The sequence below is a fragment of the Coffea arabica genome, chromosome 9c (genome assembly GCF_036785885.1).
Source record: "Coffea arabica cultivar ET-39 chromosome 9c, Coffea Arabica ET-39 HiFi, whole genome shotgun sequence".
Classification (NCBI taxonomy): domain Eukaryota; kingdom Viridiplantae; phylum Streptophyta; class Magnoliopsida; order Gentianales; family Rubiaceae; genus Coffea; species Coffea arabica.
This window is the reverse complement of record NC_092326.1, coordinates 44,147,944-44,173,527: the sequence shown is the minus strand read 5'-3', so window position 1 is coordinate 44,173,527 and position 25,584 is coordinate 44,147,944. Positions and strand designations below refer to the sequence as shown.

The 25,584-nt window shown below is 36.5% G+C and overlaps 3 protein-coding genes across 3 annotated transcripts; 2 read left to right on the top strand and 1 right to left on the bottom strand.

Annotated features, from left to right (window-relative positions):
- Window positions 1–3,099: 3,099 nt before the first annotated feature.
- Window positions 3,100–6,422, top strand: LOC113708072 (uncharacterized). The gene is made up of 2 exons (XM_027230529.2): window positions 3,100–3,990; window positions 6,070–6,422. The coding sequence occupies exons 1-2, from the start codon at window positions 3,895–3,897 to the stop codon at window positions 6,241–6,243; spliced, it is 270 nt and encodes an 89-aa protein (XP_027086330.2). The 5' UTR covers window positions 3,100–3,894; the 3' UTR covers window positions 6,244–6,422.
- A 2,602-nt stretch (window positions 6,423–9,024) lies between these two features.
- LOC113708515 (damage-control phosphatase At2g17340-like) lies at window positions 9,025–16,522 on the top strand. Its single transcript, XM_027230978.2, has 12 exons — window positions 9,025–9,387; window positions 9,731–9,796; window positions 10,014–10,080; window positions 10,208–10,276; window positions 10,431–10,571; window positions 10,888–11,016; window positions 11,121–11,207; window positions 14,409–14,483; window positions 14,567–14,644; window positions 14,767–14,844; window positions 15,968–16,030; window positions 16,145–16,522. The coding sequence occupies exons 1-12, from the start codon at window positions 9,218–9,220 to the stop codon at window positions 16,223–16,225; spliced, it is 1,104 nt and encodes a 367-aa protein (XP_027086779.1). The 5' UTR covers window positions 9,025–9,217; the 3' UTR covers window positions 16,226–16,522.
- Window positions 16,523–16,682: 160 nt separating this feature from the next.
- On the bottom strand, window positions 16,683–22,480 carry LOC113708514 (CMP-sialic acid transporter 2-like). Its single transcript, XM_027230977.2, has 15 exons — window positions 22,236–22,480; window positions 21,809–21,896; window positions 21,647–21,677; window positions 21,456–21,567; window positions 21,206–21,285; window positions 20,563–20,638; window positions 20,379–20,479; window positions 19,754–19,825; window positions 19,559–19,607; window positions 19,419–19,460; window positions 19,087–19,208; window positions 18,639–18,698; window positions 17,878–17,926; window positions 17,091–17,185; window positions 16,683–16,975 (listed from the first exon to the last, which is right to left on the bottom strand). The coding sequence occupies exons 1-15, from the start codon at window positions 22,263–22,265 to the stop codon at window positions 16,918–16,920; spliced, it is 1,065 nt and encodes a 354-aa protein (XP_027086778.1). The 5' UTR covers window positions 22,266–22,480; the 3' UTR covers window positions 16,683–16,917.
- Window positions 22,481–25,584: the final 3,104 nt, after the last annotated feature.

The following is a 25,584-nucleotide window of genomic DNA, read 5'->3' as shown; positions in this document are numbered from 1 at the left end:
TGAAGAATGAAAATCTTATGAAGAATCTACTGACATAGAATAGGAGTTGTTTGGGAACATATTCCATAGAAAAAGAGATGTCTGGCTAGACTAGAGGGGGGCAAAGGAAACTCGATGGGGGCCCAGATACAAAACTGGAGAAATTGGAGAGGAAGCTATTGCGAGAGTATAACTCCACCCTAGACTAGGAGGAAACATTTTGGTATCAAAAGGAAAAGGTCAATTGGCTGAAATATGGGGAAAGAATTATGAAAGATTTTCATACTATAGCAATCATTAAAAGAAGAAAAAGAAGAATAGCATGCCTGAAAGATGATAAAGAAAATTGGCAGCACAATAGAGGAGAATTGCAACAGATGGTCAGGAGCTATTTCTAAAAACTATATGAGATGGAGAATGCTACAAGTAGAAGACAACATATTAATAATGGGTTCCTATCCATAGATAGAGAGAAGAAGATTGTGAGTTTTGAGTAGAAGGGTGGTGCCAAAGGAAATCAGAACAGCCATATTTAATATCAAAGCAGACAAGTTGCTGGGACCAGATAGAATATTCCAGGATTCTACCAAAAGTTCTAGAGCACGGTCAGTGGATCTACACTAGACTTTGTAGACTCCACATTCAAAGATAGATACAAGCCTAAGGAAATAAATGGTGCACTAATTGGTTTAATTCCTAAAATCCCCAGCCTAGAGCATATAAAACAATTTCGGCCCATATCTTTATGCATTGTTGCTTATAAGGTAGTGACAAAAATCTTTATGGATAGAGTGAGACCATTGATAAAGGATTTAATAGCCCTAAATCAGTGTAGTTTTATCCTGGGGAGACAAATTGAGGATAACGTGATAATAGCACAGGAGGTTATACATTATATGAGAAGAAAGAAAGGAAAGAAAGGATATGTTGCAGTAAAGGTGGATTTGCAGAAGGTGTACGATGAACTAAGTTAGGGTTTCCCAAAAGAAACATGGAGATGATGCAAATTCCTATAGATATATTTGACTTGATCATGAGTTGTGTCTAGGTATTGTCAATGGAGGAACTGTGGAACAGAGAAAGAACTCCAACTTTCATTCCTAACAAGTGACTAAGGCAAGGTGACCCCATTTCAGCTTACCTTTTTGTGCTCTGCATAGAGAGATTGGTGCACCTAATTTGAGACAAAGTAGAATAAGGAAGCTAGACACCAATTAAGATTTGAAGAAGGGGGCTAGAAATATCACATCTTTTCTTTACAGATGATCTCAAATTTGATACGGGCAATGCTAGCAAAGCTCTGTGAAGCTTTAGGAAAGAGTATGAGTTTGAAGAAGTTTAATCTGTACTGCTCTGAGAATGTTATTGGGAATGTTATTGCTACACTGAAGAGTTACTAAGAGATTGTATTTAGAAATTATAGAAAAAGTGAATATGAAGCTGCAAGGGTGGAAAAGCAAATGCATGTCTTATGCTACTAGAACTATAGTTGTAAAAATAGTAGTATCCACAATCCCAACACATGCAATGCAAACAACGTTGTTACTAGCTATGATTACCAACAAAATAGAAAAAAGTAGAGAATTTATCTGGGGAAAAGGAATTGAAAGAAGAAAAATACATATGGTAAACTAGGACATTCTCACACAAACTAGGAGTAGAAGAAGATTGGGGGTCAGAAGATTGAAAAGTATAAACAGGGCATTGTTGGCCAAAACCAATTGGAGTATTTGAAACAGAAAGATGTGCTATGGGCCAAAGTAATTAAAAAAAGATATGAGGGAGACAACGGATTTCCAATGGAAAAGAAAGTTAGGAAGTTGCACATATGGAGGAATATGGTAGAAGAGGGGAAACTCATGCTTAAAAGGTTGATAAAGAGGGTTGGAAATGGGAGAACTATCAATTTTTGGACTAATCCATGGGTCTTACAGAAGCTAATAATAAATAGTACAATTAAGGAGGTGCCACAAGAGGAGTATATGAAAAAGGTGGGTGACTATTGTATTAATGAAAACTGGGATTGGACTTTATTAGCACAATACTTGAGTCATCAATAGATGGAGGAAGTTAGGCCCATTAGAGTAAATGAAAATCCAACAAACAAAGACAAACTAACATGGAGACTTGAACCAAGTGGGAACTTTTGCATCAGTATATGAGATGGATAGACAAATGGAAGAACTACAACAAGTTGACCCCAATTAGGAGAAGATATGGAAACTCAAAGGCCCAAACATATGGTAATTTCTTCTGTGGCTAGCAAGACATGGTCAACTATTAACTAATGCAGAGAAATACAGAAGACATCTTCATATAGATGGGAATTGTTATATGTGTGGAAAAAGGAGAGAAAATGCAATTCAGGCCCTGAGGGACTGTAATTGGGTTAGCAGGATATGGTATACCAATTAAAATGGAGACAGTTTAAATCGAAGGAGCTAATACACTGGATTGATTGGAATGTTAAATGGTAAGGAAACAAAAAAAGGTATACTAGCCAATGTTGTTTCAACAAGTGACCCATTCAATATGGACAGCAAGAAATGAGAAAGTGCACCAAGAAATAGTAAGAAAGATGAAGGTACACCGATAACATATAGTATAGCAAGCCCTAGTGGCATAGGAGTTGAACTAAAAAAGAGTTCCAAGTGGCTAAAGAGATGAAATATATCTATTGGGAGAAGCCGTCACAAGGATGGGTAAAAATGAATGTTGATGGAGTTTCTAAGCATAATCTAGGAAGTGCCACTGCAGGAGGCTTACTAAGAAATGAGCAAGGTTAATGGATAGCAGGATTCAATGCAAATATTGGAAAAACAAGTAATGTAGCAGCAGAACTATGGGGTGTGCTACTGGGAATCCAATTAGTAGTGAATAAGGGGTACAAGAAAGGAATCCTAGAAACGGACTTAGGAGTAGTCATAATACTAATCAAGAAAGCAACAAGGGATAGCCAACACTAGAATCAAATTGAGAAGACAAGGAGTATGCTAACAAAAGAGTCAGATTATCAAATAGTTCATGCATGGCGTGAAGGGAATATATGCACAGATTACTTAGCAAAGATGGGAAGAAGTTTGGCTCCAACAATGACTAATTTTAGGGACCCTCCGCACCATCTCAAAAAACTATTGGGACAAGATATTTATGGTGTTGTTTTACCTAGATTAGTCGCTATGTAACGGGCTTGACCCCCATTGTAAGGAAAAAAATAGAAGACCTCCTACTTAACCCAAAAAAAAACAAAAGAAAAAACGTACTCCAGGGAAAAAGAAGGAGGAGAAAAATCTAGGGGAAATGAAACTGGACCACAAATGGAGATGGGCCTTCAGAAAAGCGAGCGAGAAGAACTGTGAAAGTACTAGTACAACTACAAGAAAAAACGACAAGAAGGTGTTACTTTTTTTTTAAGTCCATAGAGGCTATAGTTTGTCATCGTCCACTGGATATGGGTTAGGGTTAGGGTCATTCTTTAATCAAATCGATCCTCAGATGGGCAATCGTCTCTTTTGATTTATAAATAGTGAAACAGGTACTGCAGCTAGCATATTTCTTTTACTGGTTTGGGTTTTATTCCCCTCCCCTCAAACACCCAAAAAAAAGGTAATTAAACAGTAGTATTTATGAAATGGAGCTCTTTGTGGTGGTAATTGTGACTCGCAAACAAGAAGAATAAGTCAAAAAAAGCAACTTTTTGGGATTCATAATTTGATAGTTTGGGGCCTTGAAATTAAGAAAAGTCTGTTCATCATTGTCGTCGTCGTCATCATCAGAGAAAACACTAAGCAGCAGAGCAGCTTGGGGTTATTTGAATTAGAATTGATAAAAATGTCTCTAAAAATAAAGACGGTGGTGGACAAGTTTGTGCAGGAGCTAAATAAGGCTCTGGACGCGAACATATAGGACTGACTCATGAAGGAGAGGGAGGTGCAGAGTTATATTGAGGAATGGGAACGCAAGGTCGCCGAGCGTGAAGTCGCTTGGAAGGCTGAACTCTCTCGTCGTAAGGTACTTTACCCATACCCCTCACCACCCATAACACCCCCACCCGCCCAACCCTTCACCATAAACTTGTAAATCACCTTTTCTTTAGCACAGCATTCCCTATCCCATGTTCATCGTCATTTGTTGGTTGCTTTCTTTACCTCCAATTCATCATGTTTCGATTATTCTTAATTCATTTCCCACGAATTGGTAATTAGCTATATGCTTTTTTTGTTTGAAAAAATGCCGCCATTTTATTCTTTTCTTTTTAACTCAATCCCATTCTCCTGCTTTATAAATGTAGTAACAATCTATTGATATGGTCTAGTAGGTATTAGATTGATTGCATAATCAGTTTCTTTGTCTGTCCTTCCTCCCCATAAAAAAAATTGCTTTTGTGTTTGGGTTGATAGCATCAGTTGTATCAGGTGGCAGGTTTATTGCCCTTTTTGATTTAATTGGGTTTCAAATGACAATAAGGATGTATTTAGGATGCTCATTTTTGGACAATTTTTTGGCTGATTGTTGATTGACAACTAGATTGGAGTGGTTTTAGGAAGCTTATTATAGTATTGAATTTGTTAAAGGGGATGTTGTAGAAAGATCCAAACTTGGAGAGGGATATAGAGTAATAAGAGGACCGTTTATATGGTGATATTTTGGAGGTTGGAATGGAGATGAGTATGCTATGTTGGCACCATCACCTATAATAGTCGACTTTTGCCCCCTTTTTGGTTGGTTTTTGGCTGGTGTTGACGTTATATTTGAACAATTTGAACTGTAGAGCTGATTGATACTTTTGTTGGGTATAACTCACCAAGTCACCTTAATCTAGTCAAGGCTGCTGATGAGATTTTGGCAAATGCTGCAACTCAGAAAAATAAAAAGAAGTGAGAGAGAAGAAAGCAATAGAAAAATGAAAGAATAACATGTATTTCATTCTGATATGAAGCAAGCTTTGCAAGTGGGTTTTATTGAAATCCTATTTGATCCTCTAATACATGATCTTTGTTGCAACATTGATTACCAAACATGAACAAATGGCCTATTATGTGAGCCTTGTTTCACCAACATTTCTTTCTTTTTTGTTCTTTGCTTCTAAAACTTCTAAAGATATGCAGTCGTTTTGCTTGGAAATCTTTTATGTCCTGTTTCCCTGTCTCTTTTCCTCCTACAACATTAATCAACTGCTAAACCATTCAATAAGAGATTATATTTTGATATTCTAGCTAGACTTGGTTCTGGATGCTAGTAATTTGAGGCTCAATTCCTTCTTCTATTACCCATTCTTTATTTAATTCTACTAAGAAGCCTGGAATGAGGTTATATGGAATCTCCATAGACAAAGCTTTGAACCTGGGTAACACTCTATGAATCTAGAGTCTACATGATTTTTGGGTTGAGGCCTCGAGCAGGCAATAGTTGCTTGATTATTTCGCAGACTATGCACAGACTGAAGTTTACACATGAACACAGAGGAGCTTTATGAAATTCTTCTACATAGGATCTACTCGAAAACTTGGATTTTTCAAAAAGCATATTCCTTAATTAAATATTGGATTAGTCTAGTGGATTGTAACTAAATGAGCTTGTTTTCATAATAAACCTATTACCGATAGTTCAGTGTCAACTAATATTATGAAACAGTTTGTGAAGTGGTGGTTGCTCGAGGTTCAAAATTGTTGATAATAGGAATTTAGATTGAAGCCACTCATATATGTTTTTCCTTCCATGAAGAGTTGGACTGGTTGAGATCTTGGGAGATTCCAAGTTCAAGAAAGAGTCAAATCAAGTATTTATGTTGACTGCTACAAAGGCAGAAACATTTTTGTCCAATTATAGTAGTATTCTTTCAAGAGTCTTTCATGTCATGTAATAATTTTATACTCTTGGATTGCCTAGCGCCTAGCAATTTGGATTATGATGGGTTGTATGAGAGCCCATCTGTTCTTTCATTTGTCTTTCTATACTACTAGTCCATTACTTCATATCCATGTTACTTTGTCATATTGAAGTCAATTTCATACCTTGTAGCTCAATATTTATTTCCACCACACTATGGAATTTCTTTAAACTTCTTGCTTAATGATGTTTCTATTTCAGGCGGAGATTGCCCGACAAGAAGCTAGATTAAAGCTGGAAAGAGAAATCCTTGAGAAAGAGAAAAGTGTGCTGATGGGAACTGCATCAAATCAAGATAATCAAGATGGAGCTCTTGAAATCACAGTTAGTGGAGAGAAATATCGCTGCCTTAGGTTTGCTAAAGCAAAGAAGTAGTATGCTAGGGGTCTAGGTTCTGCGCATTTATGAAATACATCATATCTTGTACATCTACGGTTTCTAAATGTTCAATCAAGGATAGGAAAATGCTTGATAAAGGCCAAGTTTAGTGTGTTTGGTTTGCACTTTATTTACACATACCGACTTGTTTGTATTATCAACATATTTTTTAGCCACATTTTTATCTCACATACATCATATTAAAAAAGTGCTGCAGTATTTTTTTCAATAAATTATCCCAAATAATCTCCTATCCAAATTTTTTCGTCCAACAGTTGATCTCATTGATAAGAATAACACCACTTGGAAATACTTTTGTTGTTAAGTTGTTTCTTCTGCTATGGAGAACATTGACGATTGTTATCCTAGACAAAGTAAATGTTTGTTTGGATAGAGTATTATTTAAAATATTATTTGGAATAATTACTGTAGCACTTTTTATGATATGATGTATGCGAGATAAAAAGGTGTGTTAAAAAATGTGTTAATGATGTAAGCGAAATATTAATTGAAAAATTTTTTTAGATGGCGTGCAATGGCTTTGTGGTTGCTGGACTTCCTTATTATGGGACAGAGTCGAAGAGAGGATCTTGCCCCTAAAGAAGTACCTTCCAGCTCCACTAACGCATTCACCTCCACTGTTATTTCTTACTTTTCATGCTCTGAGCATGCTAAGTGGCTAAGACTCATTTGCCAAACGTTTTACGATACAAAGTTTATAACTAGTTTTCCATCGAGGTCTCATGGTCTTGTAATAGTTTAAAATAAGTTTTCCTTTGGAATGTCTGTAAGATGGAGTACCATATGAATTTTTCAAAAGCTTAACAGTACCCTGAGTTATAGCACCTCTATTGAAATACTACTGCTACATATGTTGTATAACAATTTTGAATGGGAAGCAGAAAAATTGAATAGGCAATTGTTTACTAAAACTTGAGATAACTGAGATATGCTGATAGAGATGATCAAATACCAAAAGGAAAGGGATGGCCAAGATAAGGCGATGAAGATGATCTAATACCAAAGTAAAGGTGCTACTAAGGATCTATAGAGGATCGATAGAGTCAGGTAAGATAGGTCATTGAAGTATCCAATTTCACAAGAATTGGCTAAGATTATTGCAATAAAAATGACCTAATAACAAAAGAAAAGCTTAAGGTCCAATAGAATGGAATTCGGAGGTAGTGATAGGTCAATAGAATTACTTGCTAAAGAAAATGAGTCCACATGATTGGTTTATGTGTATGTGAATTAATGATAGGATACATCCAAATGGAAAGGTATAGGGTGCCTTGGTGAGTCCCGTTCCACCAGGTTTCAACAAACAAGGCTCAAAGGTGGTTTGAGAGAGAAATGCAAATTTAGATTTTTGCGGCAGCTTTTGAGAGAAGATTAAGCCATTGGAGTGGCCTAATTTGAGAGATTTGAGTATTTAACGTGAGATCCTCAAATGGATGCAACAGCACGATTGAAATGAGAGAGAGGTTTTGATGAAATGAAAACACGAGATCATGAAAAGAAAGGATGACTCGGCCTTATCCTTTATATTGCAAATTCTTTTATTTAGCTCTAAGTTGGAGGGAAAAAGTTGGGATTTGTTTGGATTGAGGCTTATTTGTGAAATATTTTTGTTTGTTTACATGATAAATATGTTTCTTTTAATTTTTTTTATCATTTTAACTCACGTACATCATCATATTATATAAAAAAAAAGTTACAATAATTTTTTTTAAAAATTTTATATAATTTTTAAAAATGTTACCATTTCTCGGCAGAGGGGGCATTTTATGGAGAAATTTACCAAAGGGTGAAAGGGTCCTTTATAAGCCATGTTAATTTTTTTGAATAAATCTTATATACACTGACAGTGTATGCACTATCACCGTTTGATTCATAACATGTGTACAAAAGTTGAATTTCAAATTCAAATTTTGCATAGTTATCTTTCATCTAACGTTAATAGTGTATACACTATAAGCATAGAAAAGATTAATCCAATTTCCTAATGGTCAGAAATTGGCTAATTGGATTACATTGAACTATATGGTTTAGGGGTATAAAATGGAATTAACCCTTTTTATTTGTTATTTTTAACTTCAAACAGAAAGCCTACGAAGTACTCTCTCCGTTTCTTATTAGATGGCCTGAATAACTAATTCTCTTAGACTAAGAAAGTTAGTTATTTTCTAAAAGTCAACAAAAGTTTTACTTTACTTCTCAAAATTACCCTTTATCTCTCTTCAACTATACCTAATTAATAGACCCATCTCAATTTAATTCTTCATCTCTTCAACTACTTCTATTGTTAATACTACAAATACTGCATTTAATTATTTAGAGTTCCAATTCAAGAAAGTTGAAAGGGTAAGCAAGGATAAATTTGGAAAAAAGTTCATAAATGCTTTCTTGATATCATAAAATGACAGATAAAAAGAAACAATGGATTAGGACATCTAATAAAGAACGGATGGTGTAATATATTGCATTTAATATATAGACACACACACATGCACGCACTACATTACATTTAATTTTAAAATTAATCTTTTCTATATTGTCATAGGGGTTGGATGAATGCCATATGATCTGAATTTAAATTAAATATCAAATTATATATATGTATACATATATATGTGTCATGCATTATTCATTTGAATTTAAACATCAAATTTTATATATGCCGGCTAATTTACACACTGATTATAAAAATAAAAGATTTACCCTTAATTTTAATGTTTGGGGAATCCTCCAAGAAGCTGGTCACCGGTAGTTCGCAGCAGTATTGGAGTGGTGCGAGTGTGGTGGTGCATCAGCTCTCAAGATTACCGACGAGAAAGTGACGTGTCGTGGTTTGCTGCAGCTGTAGGATAGATCCAAGGAAGTAATCAACCATTTACATTTAGCCCAGTTACCTACCTCATTGTCTGACAGGTGGAAAGAAGGGGAGGGAGGATTAAGTGTTGGCGGCGACATGGAGAGCGCCGGAGAATTAGTGGCATTTCCATTGCTGACGATGCCGATCGAGTCCAATTACAGGGCTTGCACCATACCTTACAGATTCCCCTCCGACAATCCCAAGAAGCCCACCCCGACTGAGCTCTCCTGGATCGACCTTTTCCTCAACTCCATTTCTTCTTTCCGGTACTGGGTTTCTTTAGTTACTCTTATAATCTTTTACCTTTTCACTAGAGATTTTATCAGCAATTCAGCAGCACCTACACCTCTCCTAACCCTCAACTCACCGCATTATTTGACAGTACTTCTTTGTTAGGAGTGAAGTACCCCTAATTGCCCATTCAATTATCATCACCACCACCACCACCACCATCACCATCACCATCATATTTGGATTCCGGTGTCCATTTTTCCTTTTCCTTTTTTTGGGGGGGGGGGGGGGGGGTTTATTGGTTGATGGGGAGGGGGATTTGGTTGAAAAATCATCCATGCATTTTTTTTCTGAATAATACTGATATACTAAATATAGGAGACGGGCAGAGAGCGATGATACAGTATTAGATGCTCCTGCAAGGGCTGAGAAGTTTGCTCAAAGGTACCCTTTATAATCATCATCATTATTTTCATTAAATTTGTCTTCTTCTCCACCTGCGTTCTCTGTGATTTACTTTTCCCTTTTCAAGAGTGTTGCACATTTGTTTGCTGTATTAATAGCCATAGTCTAATTGCTTGAAAAGTGCTGTTTCAAGTTCTTATTTTGCACACCAATTTTACTGACGGCTCATTTCCCCCCTCCTCCTCTCACCCTCAAGGTATGCGGAGATACTGGAGGATTTGAAGAAAGATCCTGAAAGTCATGGGGGACCACCTGATTGCGTAGTAATGTCAACCCGTCTTGACTATTTCTTCACATTTAACCTACATATGCACTTCTGATGCAACACAGAATGTTTAACTGATACAAAAAGCTGTGAATTTCTCACGTTTCCTTTTGATTCTTTTGTAGCTTCTTTGTCAGCTTCGTGAGCAGGTCCTCCGAGAACTGGGGTTCAGAGATATCTTTAAGAAGGTTAAGGTGAGAACGAGGTTTTCCATTCATTGAAGGCCTCTCCTTGCGTCATTCATGGGAGTTATCGCACTCCCGTGTCTGCTTATTATCCTGTTCAAAAAGTTGGGTTATCTTCTAAACCAACATAGTGCACTCTGCTAAGCATTCATTTCCATTTTAGGATGAAGAAAATGCCAAGGCAATATCCTTGTTTGAAGATGTTGTTCATCTTAGTGATGCCATCGAGGATGAATGCAAGCGAATGGAAAATTTGGTTAGAGGAATATTTGCAGGAAATATCTTTGATCTTGGCTCCGCACAGGTAGATTGTGCTTTTAGGCAATAAATTCATATAAACTTTGAGGTTTTTATGAGACTTTCTTCTCGTATGAACAATATCTGAAGGAGTGAGCATATGTACGATAATTGTTGATGTTGACTGTCAGTCTCCATGCTTTCATAAGTAATAAGACCCCTTGGATGTACATCTGAATTAAGTGCTTCTTGAGTTTGTAACTTGAAAACCATAGACTTATGCATGTGTAAGTTCAACTTAAGAGGAACATGAAAAAAAAAAGGGAAATAGATTTTAGTTTCAAAATTCAGCAACCGTTGATTGACAATTTTTACTCTTGAAGCTTGCAGAGTTGTTCTCAAAGGATGGTATGTCTTTTCTGGCTAGTTGTCAAAACCTGGTCCCCCGACCTTGGGTTATTGATGATTTGGATGCTTTCATTGCAAAGTGGAGCAAGAAACCTTGGAAAAAAGTGAGCACTTTGAAATGGTGGAGATTCCTTCTTCCCCACTCATGGGTTTTCTTTTGTCTTGCTAATTATGGTGTGCCTGCACTAATCTTTTGTCCGTAGTGCAGGCTGTGATCTTTGTGGACAATTCTGGTGCAGATATAGTTTTAGGGATATTGCCATTTGCAAGGGAGTTACTGCGTTGTGGGACACAGGTTTCTTTTAAGATCCTATCTTCTCAATTTCTTGAAGTTTCTTATGTCTGCCGGAGATTCTATTACTTAGGTGAATGAGACACTAATTGGCTTTTAATTTGAATAAAGTTGCTACTCAGTGATGATTATGTTACTTTGTACAATGCTGTTTTTTTCCAGTTCTGAAATTTGACTCTGGATATCGTATATGAACTTGTAAACATTTTGAAGAGAAAATTGAAGAGTTCTTCTAAATTAGCAACTTGCCACTGCAAAGATCAGGCCCTTTGGATCCAGATTTAGGGGTTTTGTGTCTGCCTTTGTACTGAATATTAAATAAGTTAGAAAATCTAGACCATTTTTCCAATGAGAATCTGCATTATGGAACTGTTCATGCTGTCTAAGGATTGAGATCAACAATAAATTGGTCTTCTGGGAGTTATTTTTCGGTCTCCATATGTCTCTTGGGCTCTGTTTTAACTGAATTATAAGAATCTTCTTGGAGCTCTGTGCAAGTACTAGTTTGTGACTTTCCATATTCTTCATGAGTAATGAAAATTTTTAAAAAATTTATACAGTTGATTGTTTCATCAGAGTTTCAGAACGTTTGACCTTTATAGTCTTATAGTCTTATATATTCTGCTGTGGATAAATCACATATCATTTGTCGCTTGTCAACATTTAAAAAGTGCACTTAAGGAGCCCTTGCCTCATGCTTGGTGTTTCCTGAATTCTATTGGACTTTGCTCTATCACAGTCCTTGTCGCCTATTAAGCCAGATGCTCTTCCTAGATACTTCGTTCAATTTTTTTTGTTGTTTTAGGTGTGTTTAACAAATTTTTATTGGATTTCTTTTGGTTTTTCTTTTGCTACCTTTGTTTCCCTATTTTAATATGTAAGCAATACAATGATCTTTTATATACTCTTTTCTACTTTTATCACATACACTATTTAGTTATTTGTGGTTTGTCACCTATTAGCCCAACAATACTTATAACCTTGGTGTTTTTTCCCCCTATTAAATCTTCTTTCCAGCTATGTGGTTAGAGGCATGTGATAAGAGCGTGACCTTTTCCAACTTCAATCCTTCTAATATAGTCACATGCAGTTTCCCACTTCTTTATAGCTGTAGACCATAAATGTCTTAGTTGTTGCCTCTTTGATATTTGTGACCTTTAGTCACAATTGTTAAGCAATGGTGTCTTTGGCTAAAATCACAGTCATCATTGTGTTTCAGATTCAGCTGGAAGTACCTTCAGAGCAATTGTATTCCAGCCAAAGCAGTTTTTCTAATGCACAAATTACCCTGAAAAAAGTTTACACCTTTATTTTTAGGTCCACCATAATTCCCGCTCTGCTTTCTGCCTCTCTTTCTTACTTCACTGCCACTTTCTCTCATGTCTCTCAGCCACTGAATATTGATAAACCACCAACATAAGATTTCCAACAGGGTTAATATTGAAGCTATGATGAATGTTGATAACCAAAACTACAGCACCATCGCAAGACATCATACAGGGAAATAGTAAATGAAAACATTTTGTTATTGTAAACTAATTATAATAAGATTTCTTTAACAATATTATTGACTTGTAAACAATAGAATGAAGATGAAGCCAATAAGCAGCTGAGGACATGAAAGCAGTTAAATTTCAATGGACCTTAATAGACAATTTCAAACATCAAGAATCCTCCATGATAATTTGGGGGAAAGCTAAGTTGGGGGTTTGTTCTGAAGTGCATGGTGGTGAGGTTAATGCATCTGTGAAAAGGGGACCATGGGGGATAGGTAGTAGCAATGGTAAAGGGGGTGGGGGGGAGTGAAGCTATTGGAGAAAGGAGCAACTTTAGCAGAAGGGGCCAAGGTGGAGGGGTTAGGGAAAGAGATGAAGTTGGGAGGGGAAGGTAAGTGTAGAGACTTGGGGGATTGGAGGCGAGACAGCAAAAAGAGAGAGATGGAGACTGGCGAAAAGAAAAGGGAAGGGAACAGTGGAAGTCCCAGAGAGTGGTGGGTTTGGGGAGGGGGGAAGGAGTAGGGGAGAGAGAGAGAGGTAGTGGGGCCATAACTATTTAATTTTTCGTAAGGCAGTCTAGGCTGTTTGTGCAAAATGGCTCTGGCAGGAAAATAATTGCTCTAGACCTTCTGCTAGTATCTCATCGCCAGCCCTGAGTTTCACATTAACTTTCCGTTTGACATGTCCTCTGCTGCAATCCTCTTTTATTGGGCTTCAAACAGGTTTGCAAAATAGTAGTGTTAATCATGTCCCGTCAGTGGTGGAAGTCCTGGCAACTGGTGGGTTTGTGGAGGGGAGGAGGAATAGGGGAGAGAGTGTAGTGGGGCCATAACTATTTAATTTTTTGTAAGGCAGTCTAGGCAGTTTGTGCAAAATGGCTCTGGCAGGAAGATAATTGCTCTGGACCCTCTGGTAGTATTGCATTGCCAGCCTTGACTTTCACATGAAGTTTTGGTTTAACATGTCCTTTGCTGCAATCCTCTTTTATTGGGCATCTAACAGGTTTGCAAAATAGTAGTGTTGAATGTCAATCATGTTCCTCCAGTGGCTACAGACTTTGTCTCTGCTAAACAAAAGACTGTGTAAAAGAATTTAAACGTGTGAAATTTACACGACACCCTAAGACATTGAATATGTGATACTTCCTAGCCTCCTTGATTACAAGGAATTTAATTATCTGAGAATCACAAAAAAAGCATGGGACATTCAAGGATATTGGAGCTTAAAAACATATATATTTAACTATTGACACCTTTGACTGGTAATTTAGGGGCTAAATTATGGTTATTTTATGACATTGTACATACTGTATTAGAATGAGTTTGGAAATAATATGATCCAATTGTGGACTCCGAATATGTTGATAGCTATAAAACATTCTAAAATAATGTAAGTCTACTTCCATCTAGTGTAAGTTGATCCTGTATTGTCATTCAAATACAAAACTTCCGCTGATGATGATAAGAAGACTGACCAACCTTGACTCCTCTATTCGTGAAGCAATATTTATCACTTAATCTCCATCGTTTAGTTGTTAGGAGGCTGCATGCAGTCACCTCTTAAACTTCTATAAGGAGGTCCCGCATGGCACTATTATTATGTTCTACGGTGGTACATATTGTGGTTTGTTAGTTATAGATATTTTACTTGTTTGTGTGAGAGGAGCTATAAATCTCTCAATTTGAAGCATTATTATCCGTCCTTGCAGGTTGTTTTGGCAGCTAATGACTTACCTTCTATAAACGATGTGACATACCCTGAGCTAATTGACATTGTATCAAAGGTGGTTAAATATTTCATGTTTCTAACATTATGCTCCTACCAATCTTCAATCTGATGCTGGCAAATTGAATTGTTCTTTAACAGTTGAAGGATAATCAAGGGAAGCTTGCAGGAGTAGATACCTCAAATCTTTTTATTGCTAATTCTGGTAATGATTTACCGGTAAGAAGCGAATGTTTTAATGTTTGATACACTTCATAATTTTTAGTGACATTTGTTTGCTTGACATGTTGCTCGAATCAGATTCCTCTTTATTGTTGAACTAGGATTTTATATCATGGCAGGTAATTGATCTCACAAGAATATCACAAGAGCTTGCATATTTGGCGAGTGATGCCGAACTAGTTATTTTGGAAGGAATGGTATGTGCTGGCTGTTACAGTAACGTCCTTTAAACAAAAATTATATGAAAAACATGATGGGTCCAATATCTGTTGATTTCCTTCCGTGGTTAATTCCTTTGAAAGATACTCTTAAGTTGGAATGTTTGCTCAGATTGTTCTGGGTAAGCTTTTATTGCAGTTCCGTTCTCTTCTACATTTTGGTGAACTTTGATGTTGCTTGACTATGTGCATATTTGTCTACATGTATATAAATATGAGAAGAAGACTGGATTAATCAGATATTTAACAAATCTGACAGAAATGCTCATGTTCAGTGTAAGCTTATTTAAGAAAATTGGTTGCTTTTACAATAGCTGCATACATTTTTATGGCTAATATTTGCAAATTCAAGAGACATGATTGTTTGTTTTAATAGCTTACCTTTGCACAAAATGTGTTATATTAAAAAGTTCACTTTCGTAAACTTGAGTGTGTTTTCAAATTATGTATTGCAAGTAAATTGGTGTACGAAATTATTAATATGTGATGATAAAAGAAAAAAAAGTAGTTACAAGAATTTGACTAGTAATAAGGTGATCTCTGTGTTTTATATTCAAAAAGATATTGATGAGAGCAAGTCAACATGGGAGTTATGAAAGTTGGTACACTTGGATGTATGTGAATTTTTGATTTTAGGAAAATGAATAATACCCACTGAGTCTGTGAGTCATGCTCCATTAGAAGAAGAAAAGCGTCAAAATAAAGTTTACTTATGCTTGGAATGTGGTTTTCCATGTTTGGGGTCAGGAAAAATGCTGAATACTTTTACCTCCAATCAAGGTTTGTACCCTAGATGTCCATTGCAAAGTGCAAATGTTACGTCAGCTATTAGTTCGATTATTTATGTCTTTAGGATGGCAAAAATGATTAAGAAAGGAATATCATGGGAAGCTGCTAATTAAATTCTAAGATTCCCTTTGTCGCTGTGTTGCATAACCTTCTTTGATTCTGCTTGAGTTTGGCAGTTTGACATGATCTCAACACACCTAAAAACAAATAATTTTGCTTCAAGTTGACTTGTTTTCTTTAGCAGCTCTGTGGGTGTTGGCTTGTGTTTGGTTTCTGGTTTTCTTGCTCTTTTGATATTTTATTTTTCTTTCAGGGCCGTGGAATTGAGACCAACCTTTATGCTCAGTTTAAATGTGACTCCCTCAAGATTGGAATGGTAAATAACTCCATTCATGAGCACCTAGGTGAAAGAAAAAGGAGAGTGAGCTTTTTTTTTTTTTTTTCTTTGTATGATATAGACGCTAATATTGTTTACAATTTCACTTTTCAGGTGAAGCACCCTGAAGTTGCTCAGTTCCTTGGGGGAAGGCTGTATGACTGTGTTTTCAAGTACAATGAAGTTTTAGGTTAATAACATATTCTTGTCCGTGTAGTTCCATATTATTTTGGTTCACAAACATGCACAGATGATCATATTACTTCCCCCTTCTCTCCCTTTCCTACCCCAAAAAAAACACAAAAACAAGAGTCAAGGAAAAGAAATATATAAGCCCTAGAGTGCTTCCCGATAGTGTACTCCTAAATATGGTAGGACGAGATTTCGTACTTTAGATGCAAGCAGTTTCGTGCCTGCAAATGTGGCCATGGTCGTGCAAGCATGATAACAGAATGGGTTGTTTTTATATTTTGCAAATTGTGGGTTGCTCAATACGGCCTTCATGAATTGCGAGTTGCTTGCGCTCAAGGATATAAATACTACTAACCCAAGCTTAAAAACATTCACAGGCTTTCCTGTTGGAATATATTTTTCAACTGCCATCTAATTTGGCTCCTGAGTTCCGCGCACCCAATTCTTCAAGGACAAAGGGTAACACGATCAAATGCTTGCAACTCGTACCAATCAAGCACAAAGTAGCGGATGGAGGCCTCTCCAAAACGATTTCAGTAAATGATAAAAGCATCAAAATACAAATCTAAACAAAAATGCAAAACCAAAATTGAAGTTCGATGGATGCTATCTGATTGGTAACTAAATAACTTAAAAAAAAAAAATGCGTTAGCTCCTAAACAAGAGCTCAAAATGATAGACCAAGAAGGTGAAAATCATTGCTGCCGCTGGACCTTCCCAACAGAATGCAAATATATTGAGACAGAAACAACACTGCAAGCACAGGAAATTCATTAGTAATGCTCGCAATGCAAGTGAATTGCACAAGTTGAATCAGAATCTAGAGATGAAATGCAAGTGAATTGCATAGGTTGAATCAGGATCTTACATGGAACCAAGAAAGAATGCAAGGGAGAGATGAAATCCAAATAAAAATACAGACACAATTGCTGTTAGCAGCATTGCAACTGAAGTAGCATAAACCTGCCAAAGATATGTCAGAAATCATAAAACGGAAATCAAATATATTCAATGTAGATAGAGGCTAGGTATGATTTGAAATATGTTTAAACAGTCCGCTTGTAAACTTTCAAGACTTGGCCAGCAGCAGCATCAAACAGACTAATGATCCTGATGCCAAGCAGTATGGGAAATGCCCTTCCTAGAAGAACTCGAGACTTTCCAGTGTAAAGCTTCCATGATTGATCGGATAGACACATTACTATTAACACACAGGCATACTAAGCAATACAAATGGCCTTGTTACGTTAACATTTTCCTCTATAGGCTGTAGTTTTTCCATCAATTAAAAGACTGGGTATGCTTTTAAATGACAGAACGAAACAAGATTTCTGCAGGTCATGCATAAATACTCATCCTGATCTTAGACAACTGACTCAATTGAGATGAAATTTATTCTCAAAATCTCCATTCCAAATGTTTATTGTCAAGCACCAGAAAGAACTTGACTTCGCAGGAAAACAAAGCATATTCTGGTAAACACCCATCACAAATTTATGTTTCCCCTAATGCAGACATAACTGTGTTTCATTCTTCAACCAAGATTTTCGTCTCAGCAAATTACCTCCAACATAATTCATATAAAAGCACATCCTTGGCAAACATACTCATATGCAATTTCCAAGAAAAATATATTGTGCAATTCAGTTATCTACCTTCACGATGTTGTCCGCATATTTCATGACCATTGACACAGCAATTCCACTACATGGTAAATAGTCAATTAGTGAATGGTACACATACGTAATCAAACAATTAAATATAGCAGAAGTTAATTATAAATAAAAACAGAAGAAGATGAACTTCTGAACATTGAAAATGACCTGCTTCAAAATTCATGAACTGAATCAGGTCATATAAAAACTTGGTGAATTTAATAAGCAGCCATCATTGTCCACAACAAACAATTTTCAATCTTACACTCCGTGCCCCCAACTTGTCCATTAAATGCTCAAGAACAACAGGCTTAAGCACTATTCTTAGTTTGACTTGTAGAAGAAGAGGATTACAAAACATTATTATACATTGACGAAGAAAACAAATCCTAGGTAACAAATATAGAAGGCCAAGACAAAGTAAATCATTGCTTCTGATCAAAAACTAAAAACAGAAACAGAATGCCAAAAGTTTATGGTTATGTTAAAGTCTACGATGACATTAGTTTCCTTTTCCAGAATCAGATGCCCACCTATTCAAGCCTATGCAGACACATCTAAGCAAGCAATTACTTTTAGCTGACAAGCGATTCGGTTACCAAAACAAACATAACCCATTAAAATGCAGAAAAAGTTCAGCCAACAAAAACCTCTATTTTCTAAACTACTATTTCATCCTACACTCCCTAATTGTTTACATCATACACAACAACAACATACATCAATAAAGTCCAGAGAAAGTTTAGAGCAATGTGAGATACCTGAGTGCATGGTTGAGAATCATGAGAACTGTAATTAATGAATATCCATGAAAGAATCCCCTGTAAAAGAGGCACAAGGAGAAACACGAATTATTAATGTAATTATAAAAGACATTTATGTACAATGTCCTCAAAAGTCAAATATCCAGTGATTATTACATATTAAAACCACTTCTTACTTTTACATTATAAAAAACAAAAGCCCTTACTTTTTGAGATGCACCATTTCCACTAAACAAAAAATGGACAATTTTTTTCTTCTGAAGGAAAACTTATGAATTCCAAATATCCAAACAAGAGAAGAGCCATCTATTTTCAATGATGAGGATGCTCTTTTTCAATATGATTATGCTTCCAAGTTACATAAATAATACCATATCTACTCATCAGGCATTCACTAAGTGAACATCAAGGTAAAAGATGAGAAATGCAGAACAAAGGACAATACTTGTTAGCCACTGCATCAAAATCTTGAACCAGTATTGCAATAGCATTGAAGACCATTCCAAAGACATACAACCAGAAGTTCTGCACATTGATGTTCCTTGAAGGTCGTTTTTTAATGATAGACTGCAAGAAATTCAAACTTATAAGTAAGGTAAACTCCACTCCCTTGTTTTGGTTTTGATTATTCTTGCCAGGCACTTAGAAATCTTCAGAAATTGATCATTTACTAGAATCAATCCCCTCATGCAAATGATAAACTGTTTCAAATAAGCAAAAGTACAGTTTGAAAGAACCATTTAGCACCCCCCCCAAAAAAAATGCCAGCAACACTACCTCTGTGTACACTCCAGCAAAACCACTAAGAAGAGCCATAACCTGAAAAGAGCCATTCATGGTCACATTACAAAGCATGAAAATTTTAGTAAGCTTTTCATCCTTTAGTTGAATCCTGGTGTTCAATAACAGCAACTTACAATGGCCATGAGCCAACCTTGAAAGGGAGTTTGAAGAACATGGTCAGAGCTGCACAAACAAGGTCATACTCTAAGGAGACTGCAAATAAATAAGAAAAATTCGATTTACTCCAAAACAGAAGAAGGAGAACAGTAGTAGAGCAAAATGAGAAAGCAAAAGACATTTATCTCTTCCTACTGGCTATTGGCACTTACCTAGGATTAAGTTGTGCAGTTGTGCACCCAGCACACAATAAGACAAAAGCAGCCCACTGAGTCTCACTTAGCCTGAATAAATCAATGAAGATTACTGATTAAAGAAATCCCAGAATCCGGTCAAATTGAATAACTTATGTGACAAAAGGAAAAAGGAAAAAAGAAGAACTCTGGTTCAACTACTCCCTAATAAAAAGAAGTTAAATCACCAGAGACATGCATAGAAGACATCATTAAGAGGTCAACAAAATATCTTGTGAACTTTGTTCCAGAACTCATTTGCTAAGGTTTTTCCATTTCCCCCATCAATATTCACAAGGTCCCCAGATATGTCAATAGAAGGGGGAAAAAAGAAATAAAAAAATAATGCATTTTCATGTTCTCAGCAACAACCTGTACAAATTTAGGTTTAGGATAATCTTAACTTGTTCCAGAACACGTTTGCCGAGTTTCTTCATTGCAACACAGATATTCATAAGTCCAGCTAATATGTCCATGGTAGAAAAAACAATCACATGGACAAACCAAAAGATGACGCTTTTCAGTCTCCTGAGGTATTGCTATCCATACTTTCCCCATGAAAACTTTCAACACTTTCTATCTCCAAAGTGATGGAAGGACTTACTTTTTCTTCAGAATAATTCGATACAATACACCGGTGCTGATAATGTTAAAATTCTTCAATATCTGATATCCCGGAGCATCAACATATGCAAAGATGTAATACTGCAAGACAGATTCATGTTTAAGCAAAAGAACATCCAAGAGCTACAAAGCCAAACCTATAAGAAAAAATTATTGAAACCTGCCTGTAATAAATTCTTGATGAGGTAAAGAGCAGCAGGAATAGGGTAAACACTAACTTCATCCAGTGTTGTACTCAACCTAATCGCGGAAGAGTAAACACGATGATGACAGACAAACAATGTATTCATTAAATTACAAATGTAAATCAGAACAAACAGCATAAGATTAACAAAGTTCAAACACAACAACAAGATGTGGTATATTTAATTTAGAAAAAATGAAAAAAAAACAAACAAACAAAGGAATTCACTTACATAAGACTCATACAGAAGGAAGCCAGTAAACCTGTGCACTTGATAGGAATTTCTAAACTATTTATAAAAATAAAAGTCAAAAAGTTTTGATTACTGAATTTTTCTCTAGATGGAAAGTCACGAGACTTGCATTCAGAAGATCATTTAACAGTGCAGAAACAGAAATTTTAAGAGATTTAACCCTTCCATAATTGCTATTCCCCAAAAGCCAAGTTTAGGGTATAAAAAACTTATAAACTTGCACATTCACTTATGTGGTTGTTATTTGATCCCTCCAAGCCAAGCTGCTCAGTTTTGCATGGGGCAATTACAAGTTCCAGAAGGAAAAGGAACATGCTGATGTATATCTACCACACATGGTACATCAAAAGGAAGTCAGGGAAAAAGAAACCTGTTATCATCAGTAACACCTTCATTTCTCCAGATTCTTGCCAAGGCTGCAAGTGATAATGCACACTTTAAGGCCTCTACCTAATTGGAAAAGAAAAAAGGAAGAAATTTAGGTAGAATTCTGAAATTCTTTCCCAGCACATAAGGTAAAAGAAATGAATACCAAAAAAAAAAAAAAGGCAAGCACGAAAAAGGCTGAATTATTTTCATGGGTTAGTGACAGGATAGCAGATGCCTTATGGTTTCCTCACCAGAAAATTGGCAGTGGTAACACTGTACTCGTACTTTCCAGCTCTTTTGGACCAGACAATGAGTATAGCTTGTGAACTCGTAAGGACAGTCAACGCAAGTGTTACAATTGACCTAATATAATCATCAGTGAGAAAATGGGAAGACTTCAACAACAAGAAAAGAAAACAAGAAGATCAGGCGAGCTACTGACTTGCGTTTCCACTTTGATAGTTGGCCGGCGCCTGTTTAAATCAATAGAGGAATTATTGATTGAATTATTAGAAAAGAAAACAATAGAGGCCGAAACAAAAGAGAGTGCGAGGCATTGAAACTTGTGGACAAAGGGAGGGAGGAAGTGGGGAAGAAATTTGACCAGTAGAGATAGAATCGGATTTGGAACCACGCAAGCTCTCGATATCTTCATCATTGTTGTGAGAATGAACTTCCTCTCCAGCTTTGTCCTGATGGCAAAATTATAGTAATCGGTTACTACGCGAGCGGAAGGAAGGAATAAACAATCAGGAAGTAAAAATGATAAGAAGAAGCATATTTGGGAGAGAAGAGAGGTAAAATCCGAAAGTTGAAGAAGCTGAATCACAAGTAAAACGAGGACAGACTAATGATAATGCTGGATGGTCGAAGAACTAATCGACTAGAAAATAAAAATAAATCAAGAAAGGAATCGACAACCAAAAATTGGGGAAACCGAAAGCAACGAAAGAAATGTCGATCGAGTGAATGGCGATGGAAATTAGGGTTTTGTTTCTATAGTTAATTCTTTTGGTTGGGGATGCCCAAACCTGCAGATCCTTGATTCTTCTGTACTCCATTTGCTAAATATCCAGCAGCATAACGGGTCCGGGCATCAGAGACGTGAATGTATGGAATCGACGATTGTCTGCCGTCGTCCACCAATTTATTTCTCAAGACAGAGTAGTAATTTTCACTCAAATCAAATCCCCCAGTGGTCACAGCAGCACCGGCAGATCCTTAATCCTTTCTTTCCGACTTACCACCTTCACTCTCCTCTTTCTTTTTACTTTTTGTGACGTGGTATAACCGAGATAAAAAAAGATAATTGAAAAGATAAAAAATTTTATTAAAAATTATAATGATGATGTAAGTAAATATATTTAAGCAAATAATCTCCTGTCCAAACACACTTACGGGTTAACCTTTTTTTAAAAAAAAAATAAATAAATAAATTCTCTAAATTTTAACTAGTAGTAGTATAATTTTACTGAATTTTAAACTGGCATATGAATATTTACTCATTTCTAACTGTAGAGTGTTTGGGCATTTCGTTACTTGAAAACGTTTTTAGACCATTATTTAAATATATTTTTTAGATTAATCTTCTATACATTGATAGCATATACATTTTTACCATTAGATACATGACACATAATTCAAATTTGAATTTAAAACTCAAATATTGCATATATGTCATATATCCAATTGTAATAATATATCGTCAATATATATAAAATTTACTCATATTTTTTAACTATTTTTTAATTTCACATGCACTAAACTAACATGCTATAATAAATAATTTTTTTCAAAAAATGATTAGTTACTTTTTAAACACCCTATTTCTCATTAGCAAAAAATAATGGAGGGCGTCCATCTTGTTTGGCGTAATAAAAAGCTGTTAGAATGAAGGTTTAATTCCAATAAACTCCCTTAAATTCATCTCTTTTTTCACCTTGGCCCTTCAAGGTTCACATAATTAGGGGGGATAAACTGTATAATATAATTAAAAAAAATGTTTTTTTTGGAGTGGGAAGTGCCGGTGTTAGCGTGTTTTTAAAAATAAAAAAAAAAACAAAAATAAGAACGAAAAGTTAAAGTCAGGGGTGACCCACGCCAGCATCTAACATCCTAAAAACCGCGAATAAAACAGGCTGGATGACCGCTGTGACTGCTACAGCTCACCGCCCTTTTTGTCGATCGATCGATCCTCTTGTTTTTGAGCCGTGTTGTGTTGTGTACCTGTGCTCTCTCTCTCTCTCTCTCTCTCTGCGTTGCATTATTTGTTGTGTTTCAAGAATAGACTCGATTTTGCCGTGGCGTAGCTATAATAGTTGTCCAGGTTCTTTCCGGGCCGAAACCCAGATCTTAGTTTTGGTCGGTGGCAACAGCAGCAGCTAAAGCTTAAGGTTAGGAGTAGCTAAGGAGGGAATCGACATGGGATCTCTATTTCAAAGCTTTCAACAGAACAAGCAGCGGCAGCAGGGCCTTCCTCTGTCACACCGCCCCGCAGACTCCAACGTCGTTAAATATACCAAGCACAACCGCAATAGTAGCAGCAGTAATAATGAAGTACAAAGTGAAAGTGGGCCATTGAGTGGCGGAGGCGGCATTCGCAAGAGACTCTCCTCCCTGTCCCTCAAGATGCAGATGCAGCTACAACCGTCGTCGTCCGCCATGATGATGATGATCTCCTCCTCCTCCTCCCCCTCCTCTTATCGCTGGTCGTCATCATGGGCCGGGGCATTTCGCCGATCCAAATCTACGTCCTCCATGGGGACAGCAGATCACCATCATCAGTATGGAGGAGGAGGAGGGGATTCCATAATAAGGAAATGGTGGGAGTGGGGATGGGGGTGGATCTTGTCCAGGAAGCCCACCTTCGCAAAAGATCTGGAGATGAACGAGGCAGAAAGTGCTGCCCTGGGTAGGCAGAGCAAGGGCAGCTGGAGGCACATCTTCTACAAGGTCAAGTCTGAACTGGGAAAGCTCGTAGGTTCTTCCGACAACGCGGGGCTTCCTCAAACCATCCGTTACGGTTCCTCCTCCAAGAATTTCGACCGGGTCCCACTTACAACCACCCAGTACTAGTAAGTAGTACGAGTTCGGTATATGGAAACTAAACTACAGCTGCTGCATTTTGCTTTTGCCTATTGTATTGCTCCATTCCTCCCCAAAATCAAGAAAGCCATCCGCCGCCGTCACCCCACCCCCACCCCCCTCCCCCACTCCAAGCTGAATGAAAGATATTTTTCTCTGGTTTGCCATCGGAAGTTTTCGATTCATTTGCTGCTGCAACTACTACTCTCCGCCTGCTATAAAGTATGTAAGTACAATTTGTTGGTAATTGATGGTTTTGGAATGGGGTGCTGATCAGGGATATGTGGATGAGGGCAACACTACTACATACGTTGTGATTATTCATTCCATTTTGTTATTTGTAACTTTCGTCACTGGTGGCGATGATCATTTGTTTATTTCATCCAAGATCTTCTTTTACTTGATGTTTCCACCTCCATCTCCATCTCTCTGTCTGTGGTGATTCTCTCAGTTTTTTGGTGGTTAACCGCCAGTTTCATTACTACTACTAGTATTTACCGATCAATGTTGCAGCTCGCTTTACGTTTCTTTTCTGGCTGGCGCTCTCTCTCTCGATGATTGCTTGCGCGCCAGACGTCGGAGTGGAATGTGGAGAGGGAGCGTAAAATATACATACATAGTAACTACGAGTTTATTGCGAAAATAACTCTTTTTTTAAAACATATACAAAATAATTTAATTTTAAAATTTATTACTTTGATAAAATTTTTTTTTCCGTATAGGTTGCATGTGTGGTAGGATAAAGAGATAAGCATATTCTATCTCTCTTTTCCAACTAATATCTTCCAGATCCTCTCTTTGAACCTTTTCACTTTTTTTCCTTTATTATTTTGTGTCCTTTCGTTATTTTTCCTTGTCAAATGTAATTGTTAAAAGCCAATATTTATATTAACATCTAAAACTTCATTATCATTCCTGATATTGTATCTGTAGATGAAAATATTCTCCTCGAATTAATAATTTCAAGGTAAATGAAGATTATTCTATTGTGCAGTTTTTGGAACATTCCTATGGCCTTCAAAAAATTTTGAATGCTAATTGCTTTAACAAATGATTTTTCACACCGTGTGTTTTATAAAATGTCTTAGAGGAAAACTACGTAACAACATAAATTCATTCTCAATATAAGCATGTTCATTTGTATTGCCTCTCTATCACATAATCAAATAATCTCCTATACTTGAAGTATTTTTTGCACATTTATTCAACATCAATTAATGGCTTGTGTTACTTACGAGAAACTTTAGCATTATCTTAATTGCAATAGTTTGATTACTTTTTGTAAAAGTTCTTTTT